Source organism: Daphnia carinata, chromosome 4, assembly GCF_022539665.2.
Source record: "Daphnia carinata strain CSIRO-1 chromosome 4, CSIRO_AGI_Dcar_HiC_V3, whole genome shotgun sequence".
Classification (NCBI taxonomy): Eukaryota; Metazoa; Arthropoda; class Branchiopoda; order Diplostraca; family Daphniidae; genus Daphnia; species Daphnia carinata.
The window spans coordinates 5,242,935-5,262,127 of record NC_081334.1 but is presented as its reverse complement, the minus strand read 5'-3'; the positions used below and the strand labels follow the sequence as shown (position 1 = coordinate 5,262,127).

Sequence of the window (19,193 nt, the reverse complement as noted above, 5' to 3'; positions counted from 1 at the left end):
GTGTTTACGGAACAAAACGGTCGCAAATGGTCAAGGAGATCATTTTAAAGAATAACAAAGCAATAATGATACAAGCAAAATTTTACCTAGACGGATGGACAGCATAAGACTAGGAAACGATTTTGCATTAGAGAAATGCGATTTACACACTACAGTCTTGCCAACACACCAACTAATAAACAGGAATCCACGTACATTAGACTGTGGTCGCCAGAGGGACAGAGGTAAAACGAAACCATGGTTGGCCTCGTTGCCACCAGAGATACTAAGGTTTTTGGGTTTCCTTGTTTTAAGGAAAGAAATTAAATTTAAGCAAGTAGTCTTCACCGTCTGTACTTAGGTGAGGGACACCTCCATTACCGGTTCCCATCTTTCCTTTATTTTGTAATAAAAGCCATCGGTTTAATTTTTATAAAAAAGTTGTTACGATTTCACCGGTAGATTTGGAAGACTACCTTATAAATTTCTTTTATTGGACAGACAATACCAGACCATTTTGAACGTGGAACAGTTAAGCTGGCGTTAAAATGTGAGCGTTGAAAGGCGTAAGTCTACTAGGTTTACTAATAGCTTTAAAACTATTGATACAGAATTCCTGGTTGTTGAACAGGAGGAGCAGTTTCGCAGTTAAAGCATGGTGCTGTTGGAGCCGTTATTGTTGTAGGCACGGTAGCTGTTGTTGTGGGGCGAGTTGGTTGTACACCGGCCTGATTTTGAATCCAAGAATAAAAAACAGATAAGCGCGTAAAAACAGAAGGAGGGAAATTTGGACCACATCCTTGGTTCTTCGACATAATGCCAACCACAACGTCCTGGTTGGAGATTTTCTGAACCAAAGGCGACCCTTCGTCGTATGCACAAGGTCCAATATTCGCTGCGCAAACAAAATACAGTCAAATTAGACCATTTCAAATTAAAAACTAGTAACCAATTCATTCTACTCTTACCATCGCCAGCGCATATCATGGTATTATAGTTGAAGTCGTTGCTTGGATAATAAGTCGGGCAATTAGTCGAAATGGCCAGATTCGCTTTGCGTAACTTCAGTGAAGGTAGCCCTTCGTTCTAAACCAATTTGTAACAAATTATTGTGCCATAGAAACCCAGTACAAAGTTAATGTACATATTTTAATATTCACCTGAGTAGCACCCCATCCTACGAATGTTCCATATGGGACAGATTCGTCGATTTCATCATACATAACCCAGTTCACGTTAGGTCCAATCGTAATCGGTGTCGCTAGCTGTATCAATAAAGTTCATACCGAATGGGACAAAAAAAAAAAGGCCTAGAGACTATGTACGTCAAACATCTTTATGCTTATCTCACCTCTAGCATCGCGATATCGTTCGATTTCGTCACGGGATCGTAGGCGTGGTGAGTTCGGATAGAAAACACAAATATTATTTCTTCCCCAGGATCAACATTATTCAATGACAGCTGTCCGACGGTCACCTTAAGCTCGCTTGGGTACTTCCTACGAACGTTTCGAAAAAAAACATGAAATCCTTATAGTATTTGTCAATCATTCCAGACTCTTTGAATTTATTATTGACATGCCAAGCTTTAAATGCATACCCATAAGCGCAAGATGCAGCCGTTATGACCCACTGGAGGTTGTAAATAAATCCTCCGCAATGATGTTGGTCATTATACGTGACGGAAACGACGTACGGAAATTCACCAGAACTGGCTTGGATACCGCCCATGATGCGTTGGTTACCGAAATCAATCGGTACGCCTGGAAAACAAATGACAACTTATTCATAGCTCTAGATTATTACAAAATGATAAATTGATTTTCATACTTTTAACTCCAACAATAAAGCAAAGTAACAGCAACGACATGGTTTCCATGATAGTGATTTACAGCCGATTACTTTGGTCATGGTATTCAGCTCATCGTTTTATCCGTTGGAACTGATATCACACTATCCATGCACATCCCATTCTAAACAAACAAACGAAAAAAAAAGGAGTTCCCCCCTTTCTCCGCCCTCTCCTGTAAATAACAAACAAATTATTCTGTATAAAACCCAATAACGAGCAAGATTCCTGTTTTGAGGGTCACAAGGTTCGTATTTCGGAACGCAAAAAAAAAAACAATATTACATTGTTTTAATTAAAGCAGAATGTTCCGCAGGATTCTTCATGTTTTCGAAAAAAAAGGTTGAAGAATCCGATAGATACCATTCTTGGCACACTGTAGTCAACAACATAAAAAGGTTACGGATGGGCAAGGCAAATACAACTTATGGCACTTTGGAGTTTTCTTTGCCAATTCCACAAAATACGGTGTGGGTGCAAAGAATCACGCGGGTCGAGCTCTTCTCTAGCAACAATACACATCTAAGGCGCTCCTCTCACACTTTGCCTAAAGAGCTGTAGAAGTATGACGACAAACCAAGGGCAAAACCTAACATGATTATACACGTGAACTTAACTGCCTTGAAAGAGATTCTTCGGAATTTCTGAGAAAATCTAAATGATATTTAAAGTCAGGTTGTCATTAAAAATCCAGTCGAAAGTTTAGAGAAGAGTCTTGCATAGCTAGTTTTAACAGAGACTTCTTTAGCCGAAGAGCTGGCAGACGGACGTTCGGATTTTGGTGCCAGCATTCCTTCATTAAAATCCAAACGCCAGACAAAATCTATTTACATAAAAACGAAAAGGGATATTTTTAGTTTTTGGCAAACGACATACTATACACAGCTTACTGGATCTGATTCCCAGTAGGAAGGAACGACGGGTCGGTATTGGTCAATGCAGACAACCTTCCGCATATCTTCGAAACTTGGATCAGACGGCACCATATCAAAAAATGGAGGTCGATACTCTTCAACAAGCCCTGATGACACAGTACGTCGACACATCTCCCATAACACAAGACCTATAATAATATGAGTTATATGACATATCAATAAGGATTACTTATTAATTCTGAAACTAACCAAACGCGTACATGTCCACTCGCCGAAAAGATTCAAAGATGCTCATATTGATTCTGTAAAAAAAAAAAAAAAAATAGTTCAATGAATGTTTAGCTGTCATCAGTTAGAGCCATATGAAAATAACAGGAATGGTATGAAAATCAGATGGGTTATGCGTGTGTAATTACGTTTGATCCAGGACTTCGGGACTCATGTAGCGTTTGGTTCCCACACGAGGATTGTTGGCAACATTCATTTCTCCCGTCGTTTGCGTGTGAGTCACTGCCAAGCCAAAATCTGCTATCACGCACATTCCATTCGATCTAACCAGAATATTTTTCGTTTTGATATCCCGATGGGCTATTGCTGGTTTGCCCTGAATAAACAAAATACGAAAACAATTTAGTGTCAAAGCAATTAGTGTTCCATTAGACTAAAGATACAAAAAAATCACTAAATAATAATATCAATAAAAAATAAAGCCGAATGGTGTACTTTTCGCTTCGTACCTGAGTCCCGAATATTTCAGTATGAAGGTGAAGAATGCCACTGATGGCTGATATACATAGATGCAAAAGTTGTACGTGGTTGAGCGAATGGCGGTTCAAATGATCGTAAAGAGATCCTAATGGGTGGTAATGTGTCACAAGCCACAACTGTGTGATTGAGTTGCGGGACGTCATGTCTGATCCAATGTATCCCAAGATGTTTTCGTGACGGAATAACATAGTACTGTACGAAGAGAAATTTGTAAAAATGTTTAGCCAACTTTAGTTCAGGAAATAATAACACTAATAATAATTTAAAAAAAAACCTATAGATTTCCGTTTCGCGGGTCCACGACGCTTCATCTCTGGAAAAGAAAATCTTGACGGCAACACTTTCCCCATGCCACAATCCCCGCCAAACTTCTCCATATCTTCCTTTCCCGATACACTCTCCTAGCGTGATCTGTATGTTCGGGAAACAAATAAAGTTAACAAGTAACAAACAAATGCTCAAAGCGAAACTAGTTAGAAATAATTGTTTACCTGTTTAGCCAATGTTCGCTGTATGAGTAAAGGCATACCAGAGCCACTTCCAGACGTGACAGAATGTTCGAACACCTCCTATTTACAATCAGAAGAGCGTCAATTTGTACTTTTCATCAAAATAACTGAAGTTGGTTCATACTCGCAAGGTACTATCTCCAGCAGCTGTAACTCGCAATTCATCCCTGTAAGTATATTCTGGATCTTGTGATCCTTCCATAATTGTGAGACGAGCCATACGACGTCTATGCCAATGGCGCATCATCAGAAGAATTATGGCAAGTGCAATTCCCAATATGACAACAGGGCAAAGGATAGCTAGCATCAGACGCAAAATAGTTGCATGGTAATCATCAGTTTCAGAGCTTCCTGAAAACATGAAAAATGAATGGTTATCTTTGATACTTGAATAATACTATTTCCTTTCAGCATAACCTATTGCCACAAAACACATTTGGATCCCTTATTATTACCTGAATATTGGGTGGTAGGAAGCACAGGAAAAGATCCGTTGTTGCAAAAGTTTCCTTCACAACATTCAATGGCATATGAACTGCTCTCCCTTTGATATTCTCCATTTCCATCAAAGGACAATGTATTGCAATAGAGTACAACTTGTTCAGCACTTGTGGTGCAGCCTTTCGAAACTGACTCCAGACCAGAGAGATCTCTGACTCTGGACTTCCAACACTACAAATTAACAAAATTTAAAACAATTTGTGTCACATTAAATTTTTAACAATAAACCTGGTAAGCATTATGGCAAACAGTTTCTTCCAAACAATCTGGTTGTTCACAGGAGTGGCATTGATACTTGGTATGGTGATTCAAATTCAGGTTAGGAGATAGTAGACCAAGTGTACCATTTCCAGAAATATCTAGGTTGTTTTCTTCATCGTCTCCAAACATGTTCAAAGGAAAATGTGGCATACTTTCCAGCAATGAGCTTGAAAACACTAAATCTGTCATCAGAACATATTAAGAAGCAAAGAAAATGAATTTAGCTACAAACGATTAATAGATTAAAATAACAATATACCTTCACTGGAACCATCGTCGTCGGAACAAGCCTTCTGCAGCACAAACAAGAAACAGAACGTGCGCAGGAACACGGCGTTTAAACAAAACATAGTGAGTAGTTTGTAATTTTATCCAACCAAAAAAGTAGGTATTGAATTAAACTGAATGGTTTCTGTCAGGATCATAGAAATAATTTTCAACAGTTCTCATGTTACGAATTCAGACCCAATTTCTTTTCCATTGGAGCTTGACGGCTGGAACAAAGACTTGTTGCTGTACCTGTTGCATGTTGCCAAATCTACAAAAATAGGGCTATCGGAAAAAGACTCGGCCTCAGTTCTCAAAAACCCGGGTTACCCACGGATCGTTGTAAAAAAAAAAAGTCGTTCACAAGTAGTCCATCCAGCTATCAGTTGTGGTCGATTTGAATCGGTAACTCTTATCACTTATGTAATCACTAAGTGTTCGTACTGTGGATGAAGTTGGCTTTTGTTAATCGGTTGTTTTCAGTTGTCTACGTTGGCGGTTGGTCACGTTGGTACAAAATCCTGTCTGCTTGCCAGCTGTAAGTATAATTCAAATACAAATGAGTAGCATTATTTATCTGGCGTATGCTTTATCGAGTGAGCCAGCCGTGAACCCCATTGCAAATAAGTATTAATTATTAACTGTCTCTTAAGGTTGGTGTTCCCCCCAAGATGAAACCCAGAGAATCTGCAGCTTTCATAGCCTCTGTTTCAAAGGATGTTAAACTGAATCCAGTTGGCATTAAAAGAGTGGCTTCAGAGGTTATTTTTTAATTAAAATTGCTATGATTTGCCAAAAATCACTGAAAGAAAACATAATTATCATAAAATTGTATCCTAGATCATACAAGCAATTGTGTCACAAGAGTTTGAACCAAACAATATGATGATTCACTCCTATCCACTACCTGTGACTGCAGATGCCTCAAGCATTGAATGGTTGGTTTTGCAGCTTTAAGCTTACCTAATGAGATCAAGTGCATCTAAACTTACATTGAAAAAAAATTTTATTTAGGATGTTTGTAGCTGATGCTCTAAATTTTTCATTTTGGGCATTAGAAGAAAATGCACATTATTCTGTTGAGCTACATGGAAAGCAATATACCGGTTACATGGCGTTGTGTGCCGCAATTACCAAAGCACAAGAGGTAAAGAAGTGTAAGTTACGTATTATCCATAATGTTCTACAACAGTAGTCGGCATTGGGCATTAGCTTTAAGCGAAATTGTTTTCTAATTCTACAGGCCGGTATCGCAATAACGAGTGCAAAGTATTATGCAACTGTAACGAAAGAAACAGTCAACCAAATATTTATGTCCAGTACGGGGGAACCCATTCCTCTGCTTGAACAGAGATGGATTATTTTGCAGGAATGTGGCAAAATCTTAAATGATAAGTTTGATGGTGAATTCTGTAATTGCGTCGGGCAATCAGGAAACAGTGCACAAAAGCTTTTAGATTTAATTGTGTCAAATTTTCCTTCCTTCCGAGATGAAGGCGTCTTTGAAGGCCAAAGAGTTTCCTTTTATAAGCGAGCTCAAATTCTTGTGGCCGACATCTGGAGTGTTTTTAAAGGAAAGGTATTTAACAAAATTAATTATTTAACTTATTGCCCATAACTATTAAGAAATGGTTTTGTAGGGACTTGGAAGTTTCTCCGACATAGACACGATCACCATGTTTGCTGATTACAGAGTGCCACAGGCGCTAGTTCATTTTGGGGCCATGGAGTACTCTGAGAAACTTTATAAGTTGCTATCTACCAATCATACATTTATGAATGGAGATCGAGAAGAAATGGAAATTCGCGGATGTTCAATTCACGTACGAAAATTACTTTCGGTTGTTCGTTGATGAATCTGGTTATATCAATGATTTGGCATTTTTGTAGGCAGTGGAGTTGATCAAGGAAGAGTTAAAATCTCAGTCAGTGGATTTCAACAAAGAAGAGCTACCAATAAATAGGTACATATTCATTTCTAATGTGCTGTGGAAACAGATAGTTATAATACTATTTTTCAACACTGTAGTGCTATGATTGATTATTTCTTGTGGGAATACCGAAGACGGTTTGCTAAGGATCTTGCAAAGGTTCCTTATCACAAAGTCCGGTGCATATATTACTAGTGTTACCCACAATTAGAAAAAGAAAGATAACTTACATGCCAGTGGAGTATGTCGACGAAGAAATTGAAATAAATGTGCGTACCACATGTTCTGTTTTCGCATCACAGTTACTCTATGAAATGTTTTATAGTTATGGCTGGTTGGGAAAGAATAATTTTTTCGCTGTCTGCTTTAGAGCCTGGTATACTAGAGTTAAGACATGTTTAAGGTGTCCACTCAGTTTGCATACAGAAAAACTATAATTTCCCCGGAATGCAACGAACTATTTTGCTCGAAATGCTATTCGTTTTCCACTTTGTTGCTGGCTGTACAAGGAAAAAAGTGCAGTTTTCCAACCAACCAAAGGTACCCCAGTTGACATCGTTGGACTCGATTGTACTTCATTCTGCATTCGACAGTAGGTTGCCGCATTTCAATAAATCTATTATCAAAGCTGTCATTTGGTAATCGCGTATCTGTTGTAAATTGATTGTACAACCATGCTAACAAAATATCAAGCTTAATTGGACTCTGAGTCGTTAGACTTTTGTCCAGATAAGACTGGCTGGTAACAGATTTGTTTTTTTTGGTGCAATCAGAACATTCTTCTGAAACGGTGTAAAAAAACAAACCTGTAACGCTGTCTTCACAGTTCAGCGAAGATTTAACTGAATAAAAAGAATTTATTTTGTCAATTTTGCGTCATTATTACATGAAAATAGTGCAACATTCTTTGAAGTAGACGAATTCAATACACATTGAGCATGCACCAACTTGACATGGAGTTCTGACAAATATTTCGAACACGTTGTCAGTCAGACCTAATTTACATGCCATAGAACGCAAACTACGATCGATCAATAGTAAATGGAAATAAAAATCATTCATGAAGAATGACACAAAGGCATAGCTCTAACCTACATAGATTGTGCCTAAAATAGAATTTCTTTAAAATTGAAACTGCAGGAATTTGTCAATGGAATATAGGGGCGATTATGACAGCGAATCGATGTGCGGTAGCCACACATCCAGAACAAATCCGAATTGTGGGTAAGTAGAGCTTATATCTCTCTAACTTCAAGTGCTCATTAAGAAAACGGAATGTTCGCAATTAAAACAGGACAAGGGAGAGAGTGGAGGTTAAGAGATACCTACATTTGATTTACTCGTTGTTTTAATTTGTGCAATTCTTCGGCGATAGCGTTCGGTAAATCATTGCCAAGTTGTTCGCTAAAATACTTTTCTAGATCAGTAACTTCGTCTTGCCAAAAGTCCTTCGGCATTGAAAACAACTCTTGCCAATTGATTTGCTCTTTCAGACCATTGGTATCAATCGACCCCTCTTTTGGAATCAATCCAATTGGGCTGGACTGAGCAACGTCGGCTTCATCACAACGTTTTAGTACCCAATCGAGAACACGGGAATTTTCCCCAAATCCAGGCCATAAGAAAGAGCCCTACGCAGAAAAAACCGGAATCAGAATGAAAAGGTAACTTTCTAGTCATAAGACACCGTAAAAATGACAATTAAAAACTTTTTAAAAATGCGACTCACATCTGCACTTCTGCGGAACCAATTAACATGGAAAATTTTGGGGAGTTTGCGACCAGATTTTTCCATACTCAGCCAATGATTGAGATAGTGACCGGCATTGTACCCGAAAAACGGGCGCATTGCAAATGGATCGTGCATAATTGAGCGGCCCTAAAGTTTAACACATTTTGATCATCAATTTTGATATCTTTGTGATAATGAACGTATCTAAAACATACTTTGTACTCAGCTGCAGCAGTGGCTTCTGAACTGACGGAGGCACCAACGAAGACTCCGTGTTTCCAATTTAATGCTTCGTAAACCAAAGGCACACCTCTTGGTCGGCGACCTCCAAACAAAATAGCATCTATGGGTACACCTTCAGGGTCCTCCCAACGCGGATCTATGATTGGGCATTGGCTGGCTGGGGCACAAAATCTAAAATTCAGAAAAAAAATCCAACAGGAATTAACATTTAATGAAAGATTGCTGCTTAACTTTACGATGTTCTGGTGTAAATCATTTACCTAGAATTAGGATGAGCCGCGGGTTTTCCTGATGCTTTACTCCAGTTGGCTTCGCCCAACCAACTTGTGACGTTAACACCTGTGATTTCCTTCTCCAGGCCTTCCCAGAAAACGCCACCATCACTGGTTCTGTAGGAGTAAAGAAATCATCACATAAACATATTTTCATGAAAGGTTAACGAATTATTCTTACTTTGCAACATTTGTAAAAACCGTATTTTTCTGGATAGTCAGCATAGCCTGTAGTGAAAAATGGATAGACATTCATTATAAATGTTTTCTTTTAAAAAAATATATAAATATAGAAAAAGTTATAGCATGCATTTGGATTGGTAGCATAGTTGGTTCCGGGAGCAACGCCAAAAAATCCATTTTCCGGATTGATGGCTCGTAAACGTCCTTCACTGTCGAAGTGCATCCATGCAATATCGTCGCCAACACACTCAACTTTATAGCCTACGTCGCACGTTACATCAATAATTAGCTAGAATTATGACACAGTATTAGTTTAAAAGAAAGGATGGGGTGTTAAGGGATGTTGTTAATTTTCAGGCATTAGCCACTATTTTTCAAGAGCAAGTTTACGTATTCAAAGTATTCTGTACTATATCTAACCTGGTAATGTTGGGGTTAACATTGCGAGATTCGTTTTTCCGCAAGCACTCGGGAAAGCGGCAGCGATGTATCTCTTTTTGCCTTCGGGATTAGTTATTCCTAGAATCTATAAAAATTAGGGGTACACAGAGCAAATGTCATCAATTTGAAAAAAGCGGGTGTGTTAAATGAACAAGTACTTACGAGCATGTGTTCAGCAAGCCAACCTTCTTTTTTGGCTATTACCGAGCCAATCCTCAGGGCAAAACATTTTTTTCCCAATAATGAGTTGCCACCATATCCGCTGCCGTATGACAAGATTTCTTTGGTCTCTGGGCATCTGATTTTAAGCAGCCTATTTAGCAACAACTTGATCGAAATAATGTTTTCCTATTTTTACTGGATGATGATAGTCTGCTCCGGATTGCACGGCCAATTGTTGATCACAGGTCTGGTCATCGGGAGCGGACAGCCAACGGAGTGCAGACAACGAACGAAGTCTCCTTCGCCCAATGTTTCGAGTACCTGTTGACCCATTCGCGTCATGATACGCATTGAAGCCACCACATAAGGCGAATCTGTTAACTCGATCCCGATTTTCGAAAGCGGCGATCCGATTGGACCCATACTAAACGGAACAACATACATCGTGCGACCTAGTAAAGGAAAATCGTTTAAATATGATATTGTTTTTCTTCTGTTCACTTCATACTAGTTCGCCAATCAAAGAAGAAACGTACCTTTCATGCAGTTAGGGAAGCGGTCGTGAATGGCTTTATGAAGATCATCAGGTGACATCCAATTTCCAAGCTGCCCGGTGACGCCATTCATACGATCTGGGATCGCGTCATTCTTTTTAGGTGTCACAACAAACGTTCTACTTTCTACTCTGGCAACGTCTGCGGGATCAGTTCGTGCCAACCAACTAATACGAATATAAAGTTTGTTAATTTACGTGATTTACGACAATAAAAAATACACGCTAAGAGCGAAATATTGTGAGTTACGAAACATACCAATTCTCCATCTTTGGTAGGGATTCTAGCATGCCTTGTTGCTGCATCAATTGTATCAGCGTCCGATTTTCTTGCTCCGATCCATTACATATGTGAATTTGAGCTGGTTGACAGAGTTTGACGCAATCCTCGACGAAATTTCGAACCTAAAATATGTTCACGTTTAGGTTACAAATTTGTCATGAATTATTAAATCTCTAAGAGTACCTTGTTCGGAAGAGACTTTCCTCCCGCAGCTTCGAGGATGCTCAACGAACGGTTGAAAGTGGACGAAGGAAGCCGACATCCTTTGGTTTGGGCCGTTACAAAATTCGAGCTGCATATTTATGAAAAATTAACCATTAGCAATGAGCAAAGGTAAATGCCAAAAATTAAGAAAGGACCAAATTAATCAGAATTCAAAGAAAAAACGGCAAACAATCTTACCAAGGAATATTTTGGGGTGTGACAGACATTTCTAAAAAGTAGTTCTTAGTCGATAATGAAGAATTTTTGCTAGGTATCTCTCAACGTTCGAGATATCCAATAAACGCATTTGTGTGCCATCGTCTGATGTGCCGGGTTTATATACTCGCACCTTACCTACTTCATGCCACCAGAAGCTCACGCTAGGCGAGCCCCCTTCTGCCATTGGTCAGCAATTCACGCGGAGATAACCTTGGAAAACGACCAACAAAAAAAGGCTAGCAAATTCTGGTTGTTTACGTCTCAAACTTGTGCGGGTTGCCCTAAAAGTGTGTTGGACGTTCTTGTCATTCTCTAAGAGTGACGTCAGACTAATCAATTCCTTTTTGTTGAATAGGAACCAACACATTGTACATTTTAAATGAAGCACGGCATTTGCACAAACAAAATAATATGTTCTTTCGATAGTACCAGGTTCTAATTGCGATAAAATTCTTTGCGTATTTCATTGGGTTCGTAACAAGTGTAGGACTGGCTTTGCTAAGACTAGCGCAGTTGCGTCCATATAGAAAAGTTCAGTAAACAACATGGCTGTTAGTCACATTGTTTTTACCGAATTTGGAAAATTACTTTAACCTCAGGGCTCCATGTCTGCAGTCGAACTAGTAAACATCCGCGTGGGCCACAGCACGTTTTCTACATCGCAGTAACTACAGGACACCATTACACTTTCATTAGATTTCCATAAAGAGAATTTGCAAATCATGCTGTTTACAAAAGCTTTGGAAGTTTGTCTTTCACTATCTTGTCCCAGATGATATCGAATGGCCTGTACAAAACATAGGGAAAGGAACAAGAGGAGCGAGCTCCTGTTCTACTTATGCAGACCTTCTTCTATAATGTCTTGCAATTACTAATGACTGTAGACACTAGGAAAAGAAATAACTCTAGTTAGGTAGTCGTGATTTCCATTTGTGCACAATGTCATCTTAGCAACAGAGTCAAGAATATTGGTATACATACGGAAACAATGAAGTAAGTAACATAACAAGCGGAATTAACAGAGAAGAATACATGTTGGGTTATTCAAGTGAGACTCGCTCGTTCTCCTCTTTGCCCTCTACGATTGATCTTAAGGGTTACGAACAACATGCTCCGATCACGCTGTTATTCCACTTCAACAGCACGATGTGTATGCTAATGCTGTTATTATTTAAAAAACAAAAACAAGAAAACAACTTAAAGACTCCTATTTTTGTGTTCAAATCCGCCTATGGCCAGTGTCCATGCCCTTTTAACGTCAAAACAACAAAGATCAACAACAACTTGAAGAAAACAAATTTCGCAACGATGAAGGTTTCCCAAGGATAGCGTCTACGTGACCGCTGACCACGTCTAGGAAATTTACGCCCCATGAATATAAAACTTTCGAGCTGAAGAGCCAAAATGTGTGTATATATACAGTACCCGCCCTTAGTATCCGAACACCGAGGGTTTTTGGGGCTTTTTTACAGGGTGTCTTATGGCGGTAGGGTCCCTTGCACAAGCGTAAAAAAGGGCCATTAAAAATGAAGATAAAAAAATAAAATTTTGCCCTGATATTAATTAAATAATGGGCTATTTAGCACTATTTTTTTAAATTTTTTATCTATAAGACTTTTTGACTTACATGCTAGTCATGTATTATCCGAACACCGCGTTGATCTTATAGGGTGCCTAATGACACTACCTCATTTTTTAGAATTTTTTTTTTAATATAAGGAAATGTTTTCTAGATGTCGCAATTACATTAATCGATAGGATATTCATTAAACTATATCCTATTTTAGTAATATAACTTAATATCAATTATTTTAGGAACGGGAATTTTTTTAAGTGAAGACTGTGCTAAGTTTTTCCCGTCAAAAATAGTTTATCTTGTTTCCACTTGAGGCGCTGAACTCATTACGTAAAAGCAAACAGAAATACGTCTGCTTTTACAGTAAACTGTGTTAGCTGTCTGAAAAAGCGTAATGAGGGCAGCGCCTCAAGTGGGAACAAGATAAACTATTTTTGACGGGAAAAACTTAGCACAGTCTTCACTTAAAAAAATTCCCGTTCTTAAAATAAATGACATTAAGTTATACTACTAAAATGGGATATAGTTTAATGAATATCCTATCGGTTAATGTAATTGCGACATCTAGAAAACATTTCCTTATATTAAAAAAAAAATTCTAAAAAATGATAGTGTCATTAGGCATATATATAATACATGACTAGCATGTAAGTCAAAAAGTCTTATAGATAAAAAATTAAAAAAAATAGTGCTAAATAGCCCATTATTTAATTAACGTCAGAACAAAATTTTATTTTTTTATCGTCATTTTTACTGGCCCTTTTTTACCTTTGCGCAAGGGACCCTACCGCCATAAGACACCGTGTAAAAAAGCCCCAAAAACCCTTGGTGTTCAGATACTAAGGGCGGGTACTGTATGATGATACAACTTGCCGCACATCACGACAATCACTAGAATTCGTTCGTTGAGCGCAGGTTCCAACCCCCGTGCAAGGTAATTAATGCTATTATTAGATTAATTCAAATTACAAATATCTAAAGGTTATATTATCTGTTATACAATATGTAATAATGTATAATAAATACATGATTTCATATTATATATTTCATCGAGTAAAAAAGTGTTGCAATGCCAAGGAGAAACATTTACAATAACGAAAGTTTAGTTTACATTTCGGAGAAAAAGTATCTTGGTTAGCCGAGAATTTAGAATAAGAAATCAAGAAAAGAATGTCCCAAAGTCATGAAATGCTATTGGCAATGTACGAAATAATTTGTTGCCTTGTATGTTCACGTCCATGCGCCAAGGAGACTTAGCGAAAGAAAGAAAAATTACAAGAATCGAACAAAAAAACCCTAGAGATATCACATAATTAGTGGTCACCGTATACAGTGTACAGAGCCAAACTACACACGCAACAAGCACCAGAGCTTAAACAAGTCGATATCAATTCCTTTATCAGCTCAGCCATGCATTTCTGGATTAAGGCTGCAGAACTCTACTGTATAGCTATGGGCCGTTCCAAGGCTACAGCGTTCTGATCTACGAAGGGAACAGAAGAAAAAAAAAGAGAAAAAAAAATATACATACCGTACGTATAGTGATTATCGTGAAATGCTGCAGGATATTATGTTTGCCTTCAACACCCAACAGTTAAAATGTCCTAAAGCGGATCCAAACCGAGCCAGTGACATCGTATTTAAGTCCAACAATAAACTTTCTAACGCTGTTTTCCCACTTGTATCATTTTTTTCCCTCTAAAGCTTCGCTATGCTGCGTTGCCACTTGTATAATGGTGTACGTGACTAACTTGATAAATGACTTATGTAGTTATGTGGACAGCACAAAAATGATCACCATTTGCTTATTCTTCACTAAATTACCTTCAACCAAACAACATAAACTGCAATTATGTAAATGTACAGATGTTCTAATGAATAAACTAAATACCAAGAAAAATAAGACGTCAATGAAAACAAACAGTTAACGTGATTGCTAACTGTCCAAATCATGTGAGGCAACAAACAGAAGTCGTCACCAGAATCATTAATTCCCCTTCCAAAACAGAACTCAAATAAAAATAAACTACTCTGGGATTGCACTGGATAAAACTTAGTATCAGAGAAATATTCAAGGCGAACCTTACCGTGTGATGATAGCTAACAACCTCGACATTCCAGATGACAAACGAAGTTGTGACTTGTGATACCTGCTGAGAAAGGGATAGCTCCACAAATTAGTTTAGTATTAAAATACTATTCCTGACCAAGGATGTAATGACACTTGGGGGATGTCGCTATATTCTAATAATCAGAACATTCAACAGCTGTTTCGCTTTTGGCCTTTCCTTTGACAAGGAAACCAATGAATATTTTTAATAACAAAAGATCATGTCCCTCTAGTGGCCAAAATAAATACCCCTTTTGAATTTGAGATTCAAGATCGGTTCCAAAGATTCATCAAAACGATGTAGGCCTACCTAACTTTTTTAATCAACAATGAAAAATTAAAAAGAAAACCATTTGCGCTGTAAAATTTCATATCAAATATTTTCTAATAAATCAAGAGTTCTGACTACCAATTTTGTTTCGTAATTGAACAAATCGATTTTCTGTTTAAAGCTTTCAATGGAATAGAAAGGAGGTTGATAGCTTTAGTTTTTCCCCCGCTAGATGACGTTCTGATTTGGCAAACAAAGACAAAGAAAAAAGAAAATAACAACAAATAAGAAACAGCTGTTTTTGTTTTCATTTCCAAAGTTGTGCAACTGTGGACTGCTGCTCTGATCGGAAATTACGTTACGATATACTATAACAAACACAAATTTGAAGATGCTGGATTTAGAAGTAATTCCTGAAAGGTCGTTGGGTTGTGAACATTGGGAGTTTATTTTAGGTAACGTTAAGGCGTATTTTATACTTTTTTTATTGCAATACTTTTCTTTCAGGCAATAAACACCTAAAATAAACAGACCTAATTTCATATTGTTTTGTGTTTTTGGTGTTAACAGGAATGCAGTTTTCCCAAGCAGTTTGCATATGCATGTCTCAGGTAGCAATCATGAAGAGAGTTCAAGTAATCTATAATGAAAATGTGAGTGGCACTGATTACAATTTCAATCTTCATAATAATAGTGTTAGTGTTTTAGGACCCCTTAGCTTCTGACCTTATCTTGAGTCTAACTCTGGATGGAATACGACTTCTCTTTGATTCAGTTTCACAGCGTTTGAAAGTGATTGAGATCTTTGCCATGAACCTCATTAAGCTTAAATATTGGTAATTTTTTTATGTTTTTTTGTTTTTGTTCACTAAGAAATCCTCCACCTTTGCCCTAATGTAAAAAAATCTATTATCATTTTATCTTAACAGTGGATTGGTGTTCAATTCATCTGATGTAATCCCAACAATTGATCAGATTGATCATTCATTTGGAGCCACACATCCTGGAATATATGATCCAGAGAAACGAATATTTACTCTCAACTTTCGTGGATTATCTTTTACTTTTCCAGTAGAGCAAGCTAGTGAACCTCGATGTGTTCGGGGTCTTGGTTCACTACAGTTTACCAATGGTGCATCTCCAGTTGCATCAAAAATGTTCATATTCAGTGGCAACAGTTTAATTGACAGCAAGCCTCCTCCTCTACCAATATCTTGCTTCTTTTCTCATCCTTATCTTCAAGGTTTAGAAGTAATTCGCCATAATGGGTGCACCTCGGGGATCAAGCTTTCTCTTATTTGCGAAGGTTGCATTCACGTTTACTTTGTCTTATTATTTGCTTACAAGTAAAATTATCTTGCTGTTATAGGACCGTCACAGGTATTGGAACCTAGACGCCATGCCTGCGTTCAAGAATTATGCTTTGGCGCTTCCGCGGAGGATGTTCTTACTTTACTAGGAGCCCCTTCACGTGTGTTTTATAAGGTAAAACCTGAGAATATTATTGGTTGAGAGTTGGTCTCATTTCGTTTTCAAAGGATGAAGATAAAATGCGAATCCATAGTCCTCAGGCGCATCGTCGAGCTCCAGCTTCTTTTTCGGATTATTTTTACAACTACTTTACACTCGGACTAGTACGTATTTTCAATATTGATACGTGGGTACGTCTCATGGAAAAGTATTTTTGCTTAAATAGGATGCTTTGTTCGATGGGAAATATCATAAACTGAAAAAGTTTGTTCTACACACCAACTACCCAGGACACTACAATTTCAATATGTAAGCTGCATATTTGTTCTAAGCAATTGCAAAGATTAACAGCATGAGCTTGTTTGATTTTGTTCCTATTCTTTGCGGGTCTAAAGGTACCATCGATGTGAATTCAAGCTCCAACTGCCAACGAAACCCATCTCAACAGACAATTCAAAATTAATTGATTTATCGCCTACCTTTATCACTGTTAGTTTTGTATTCACCTTTGTTTTGAGGATCAAAACCTTTTATCGTAATATTGTTTCCTTTTAGGTATCTGCTTATTCACGCTGGGATGAAGTCTGTGAGAAAGTGCAGCCGAGTTCCCGCCCAATTGTTCTTCATCGATCTTCATCTACGAACACAACAAACCCATTTGGTTCGACGTTCTGTTACGGAGTTGAGGATATCATTTTTGAGGTTACCCTATTCTTATTATTTGTTAGAACCAAAAAATGAGAATTTAGTCTTTCTGGTTGGCCTTAGGTGATGCCGAACAACTTGATAGCATCCGTAACTCTCTATGCATCCGATGACAATTTGCCACTGCAAGGACAGGAATCGTAAGGAAAGCGTACTAATATTTTGAATTTTGTTGAGTACCTTGAAAGAGCGTGAATTCACTACGAAATGCGTTGACATCGTGAATTTATTTTGAATGTGTTCGTACACTTTGTGACTTATAAATGTTGAAAAGCAATAGAGCATTGCACACAAGCTTTCCTGAAATTAAAATTGGGAGCATGATCAGGCAAAATTTCGTTTCGTTTTTAATGAGATTTGTGGTCCAATCAGTTACGGAAATACTATTTGGAGTTTGTGACTTATAAGAGTAGACATGGTATATTCTCAGCAAAAAGACGAACCTAAAAACGTGAAGACAAATCTAGGTCTTTGAACATCGCCGTTTGCACACACGCAATAGAACGAAGCACTGCGCTGTTGACGACCACTGATCACTGTTTTGCGTTATGTAGTGTATTCACATGTGGATTTTTAAAGAAGGGATCCATAGTAGACAATTGTCATCAAAGACATTTGCGAAAGCGGAAAGAAAACCAAAGTAGGCAAATTCTTTTCTTTTGGAAGCCAATGTCAAAATGCAATTAAACGCGGGTGTTGAGGACCATTTGAATGAAATGCTCATACCCAATAGTGATAATTCCGTCTTGGTCGGTGTCAAACTGACGAAATGCCGAAGTTAGATTCTGATTTCAATGATTTCAGTTGAATGGTCAAAATATATGCAAAGATTAGATCTTTAAGCTTTATCAAAACATATAAAGTTCAATCATATTTACATGTAGTACAATGCAGCATTGGATGAAATCATCAAAATAGATAGTTCCTTTGCCCATACGGTCGAATTTCCGGAGTAGCATATGATGTGTACCATCTTGCAAACGATAGCCAAAGCCTAGAAAAGCAACTATAATAATTCATTGTTAAAATCATATGTTTGGAAGATATTACTTGTCAGTGCTGTTTTCAGTTCATTTCCATCAATATTTCCAGAGTTGTCTCTATCAAATGAACGAAAGCAAGTCTGCCAATCAGTGACATATTTCCAGATTGCTCCAAAATCTTCAAAGTTAATAGTTCCTCTTTGTTGTCGATCAAACATGCCTGTTGTTGTTCAGAAATGAAGGCACAATATCACACTACAGATAAAATTAACTAATAAATAACACTTTGTTCTTTCTCTTTTTTTCCATACCAATCATAAGCCTAACAGTTTCTGCATTAAATGGAGCCCATGTTCCATTGGATAATGCTGACTGTAGTTCTTGTGCTGATATTGCTCCACTTCGATCCTTGTCAACCCTAGAATCATGTCATTGTAATTTTTAATGCACACTAGACTTCATGAAATGGGGGAAGAATTAAAAATGGACAACCAAATACGAAATGACACACGCTATTGGAAAATAATATCAGTACCTTTGGAACACCTGCCACAGAAAATCACGGGTTGCAGTCGGTGGAGCCCCTCCCGGTCCTTGGTAATTATGATAAGCCATTTAAACGGTGTTTTTGAGGAATTTCAGAAATTTTTTGAATCCAACAATATTCGATGCTGTTCAGATTCGATTGTAAACGAAGATAGTCTGCTATGACCGTTGCTTTGCGTGCTAGTAGCCGGAATGAAAGTGTTATTACTCAAATGATCTGTAGTATATTCTACGTAGCTGTTGGGGAATTCGACCAATTGTGAAACTGTGTATAAGGCAAAGACACGTCAGCGTTTGCGT

The 19,193-nt window shown here is 37.9% G+C and overlaps 6 protein-coding genes and 1 long non-coding RNA gene across 9 annotated transcripts; 3 read left to right on the top strand and 4 right to left on the bottom strand.

Moving 5' to 3' along the window:
• Positions 1-328: 328 nt before the first annotated feature.
• On the top strand, positions 329-752 carry LOC130687360 (uncharacterized). Its single transcript, XR_009000125.1, has 3 exons — positions 329-384; positions 481-545; positions 611-752. It is a non-coding gene; the product is annotated as an uncharacterized LOC130687360 (long non-coding RNA).
• LOC130687355 (trypsin-1-like) lies at positions 485-1,965 on the bottom strand. Its single transcript, XM_057510502.2, has 6 exons — positions 1,810-1,965; positions 1,580-1,742; positions 1,331-1,478; positions 1,140-1,244; positions 948-1,065; positions 485-874 (listed from the first exon to the last, which is right to left on the bottom strand). The coding sequence occupies exons 1-6, from the start codon at positions 1,856-1,858 to the stop codon at positions 579-581; spliced, it is 879 nt and encodes a 292-aa protein (XP_057366485.1). The 5' UTR covers positions 1,859-1,965; the 3' UTR covers positions 485-578.
• Positions 1,966-2,057: 92 nt separating this feature from the next.
• LOC130687352 (activin receptor type-1-like) lies at positions 2,058-7,412 on the bottom strand. The gene is made up of 12 exons (XM_057510498.2): positions 7,171-7,412; positions 5,002-5,545; positions 4,710-4,924; positions 4,436-4,652; positions 4,105-4,331; positions 3,963-4,040; positions 3,746-3,882; positions 3,441-3,663; positions 3,120-3,307; positions 2,953-3,005; positions 2,719-2,891; positions 2,058-2,651 (listed from the first exon to the last, which is right to left on the bottom strand). The coding sequence occupies exons 2-12, from the start codon at positions 5,090-5,092 to the stop codon at positions 2,511-2,513; spliced, it is 1,743 nt and encodes a 580-aa protein (XP_057366481.1). The 5' UTR covers positions 5,093-5,545; positions 7,171-7,412; the 3' UTR covers positions 2,058-2,510.
• LOC130687354 (queuosine 5'-phosphate N-glycosylase/hydrolase-like) lies at positions 5,498-7,221 on the top strand. Of its 2 annotated transcripts, none has more exons than XM_057510501.2 (8): positions 5,498-5,547; positions 5,663-5,770; positions 5,850-5,947; positions 6,024-6,156; positions 6,253-6,588; positions 6,650-6,832; positions 6,900-6,973; positions 7,039-7,221. In XM_057510501.2, exons 2-8 carry the CDS (start codon positions 5,681-5,683, stop codon positions 7,133-7,135), a joined length of 1,011 nt encoding a protein of 336 aa, XP_057366484.1. In that variant the 5' UTR covers positions 5,498-5,547; positions 5,663-5,680; the 3' UTR covers positions 7,136-7,221. The 2 variants fall into 2 exon arrangements, with proteins under 2 accessions (XP_057366484.1, XP_059351103.1); XM_059495120.1 differs by having other exon boundaries at positions 5,509-5,547; positions 5,681-5,770.
• A 365-nt stretch (positions 7,413-7,777) lies between the features above and the next one.
• On the bottom strand, positions 7,778-15,101 carry LOC130687596 (phosphoenolpyruvate carboxykinase, cytosolic [GTP]-like). Of its 2 annotated transcripts, none has more exons than XM_057510768.2 (13): positions 14,896-15,101; positions 10,993-11,101; positions 10,786-10,931; positions 10,510-10,694; positions 10,170-10,425; positions 9,974-10,109; positions 9,791-9,896; positions 9,498-9,631; positions 9,369-9,415; positions 9,176-9,304; positions 8,888-9,086; positions 8,670-8,819; positions 7,778-8,571 (listed from the first exon to the last, which is right to left on the bottom strand). In XM_057510768.2, the coding sequence occupies exons 1-13, from the start codon at positions 14,922-14,924 to the stop codon at positions 8,266-8,268; spliced, it is 1,932 nt and encodes a 643-aa protein (XP_057366751.1). In that variant the 5' UTR covers positions 14,925-15,101; the 3' UTR covers positions 7,778-8,265. The 2 variants fall into 2 exon arrangements, with proteins under 2 accessions (XP_057366751.1, XP_057366752.1); XM_057510769.2 differs by lacking the exon at positions 14,896-15,101 and adding an exon at positions 11,212-11,366.
• A 370-nt stretch (positions 15,102-15,471) lies between these two features.
• LOC130687536 (PHAF1 protein CG7083-like) lies at positions 15,472-17,658 on the top strand. Its single transcript, XM_057510712.2, has 10 exons — positions 15,472-15,644; positions 15,760-15,842; positions 15,898-16,025; positions 16,119-16,495; positions 16,559-16,674; positions 16,728-16,823; positions 16,886-16,968; positions 17,055-17,148; positions 17,215-17,361; positions 17,428-17,658. Exons 1-10 carry the CDS (start codon positions 15,581-15,583, stop codon positions 17,506-17,508), a joined length of 1,269 nt encoding a protein of 422 aa, XP_057366695.1. The 5' UTR covers positions 15,472-15,580; the 3' UTR covers positions 17,509-17,658.
• A 243-nt stretch (positions 17,659-17,901) lies between these two features.
• LOC130687539 (programmed cell death protein 6-like) lies at positions 17,902-19,098 on the bottom strand. The gene is made up of 5 exons (XM_057510717.2): positions 18,883-19,098; positions 18,659-18,765; positions 18,415-18,567; positions 18,243-18,358; positions 17,902-18,149 (listed from the first exon to the last, which is right to left on the bottom strand). The coding sequence occupies exons 1-5, from the start codon at positions 18,960-18,962 to the stop codon at positions 18,048-18,050; spliced, it is 558 nt and encodes a 185-aa protein (XP_057366700.1). The 5' UTR covers positions 18,963-19,098; the 3' UTR covers positions 17,902-18,047.
• Between the last annotated feature and the right edge of the window lie 95 nt (positions 19,099-19,193).

Coding starts and splice junctions, on each gene's coding strand:
- LOC130687596 (XM_057510768.2), bottom strand. CDS start 14,924: ATGTCGAGGTTGTTAGCTATCATCACACG. Junction 9,305..9,368: donor GTTTTTACAAATGTTGCAAA/GTAAGAATAATT, acceptor TTACTCCTACAG/AACCAGTGATGGTGGCGTTT. Junction 8,572..8,669: donor GGTTCCGCAGAAGTGCAGAT/GTGAGTCGCATT, acceptor TTTTCTGCGTAG/GGCTCTTTCTTATGGCCTGG.
- LOC130687355 (XM_057510502.2), bottom strand. CDS start 1,858: ATGGAAACCATGTCGTTGCTGTTACTTTGCTTTATTGTTGGAGTTAAA. Junction 1,479..1,579: donor GCTGCATCTTGCGCTTATGG/GTATGCATTTAA, acceptor AAACGTTCGTAG/GAAGTACCCAAGCGAGCTTA. Junction 1,066..1,139: donor TAGGATGGGGTGCTACTCAG/GTGAATATTAAA, acceptor AAATTGGTTTAG/AACGAAGGGCTACCTTCACT.
- LOC130687536 (XM_057510712.2), top strand. CDS start 15,581: ATGCTGGATTTAGAAGTAATTCCTGAAAGGTCGTTGGGTTGTGAACAT. Junction 15,843..15,897: donor AAGTAATCTATAATGAAAAT/GTGAGTGGCACT, acceptor TTAGTGTTTTAG/GACCCCTTAGCTTCTGACCT. Junction 16,496..16,558: donor GCTTTCTCTTATTTGCGAAG/GTTGCATTCACG, acceptor TTGCTGTTATAG/GACCGTCACAGGTATTGGAA.
- LOC130687539 (XM_057510717.2), bottom strand. CDS start 18,962: ATGGCTTATCATAATTACCAAGGACCGGGAGGGGCTCCACCGACTGCA. Junction 18,359..18,414: donor ACTGAAAACAGCACTGACAA/GTAATATCTTCC, acceptor TTGCTTTTCTAG/GCTTTGGCTATCGTTTGCAA. Junction 18,150..18,242: donor AATGCTGCATTGTACTACAT/GTAAATATGATT, acceptor CATTGAAATCAG/AATCTAACTTCGGCATTTCG.
- LOC130687354 (XM_057510501.2), top strand. CDS start 5,681: ATGAAACCCAGAGAATCTGCAGCTTTCATAGCCTCTGTTTCAAAGGAT. Junction 6,157..6,252: donor CAATTACCAAAGCACAAGAG/GTAAAGAAGTGT, acceptor CTAATTCTACAG/GCCGGTATCGCAATAACGAG. Junction 6,589..6,649: donor GGAGTGTTTTTAAAGGAAAG/GTATTTAACAAA, acceptor ATGGTTTTGTAG/GGACTTGGAAGTTTCTCCGA.
- LOC130687352 (XM_057510498.2), bottom strand. CDS start 5,092: ATGTTTTGTTTAAACGCCGTGTTCCTGCGCACGTTCTGTTTCTTGTTT. Junction 3,664..3,745: donor CGCGAAACGGAAATCTATAG/GTTTTTTTTTAA, acceptor CTCTTCGTACAG/TACTATGTTATTCCGTCACG. Junction 2,892..2,952: donor AGTGGACATGTACGCGTTTG/GTTAGTTTCAGA, acceptor ATATTATTATAG/GTCTTGTGTTATGGGAGATG.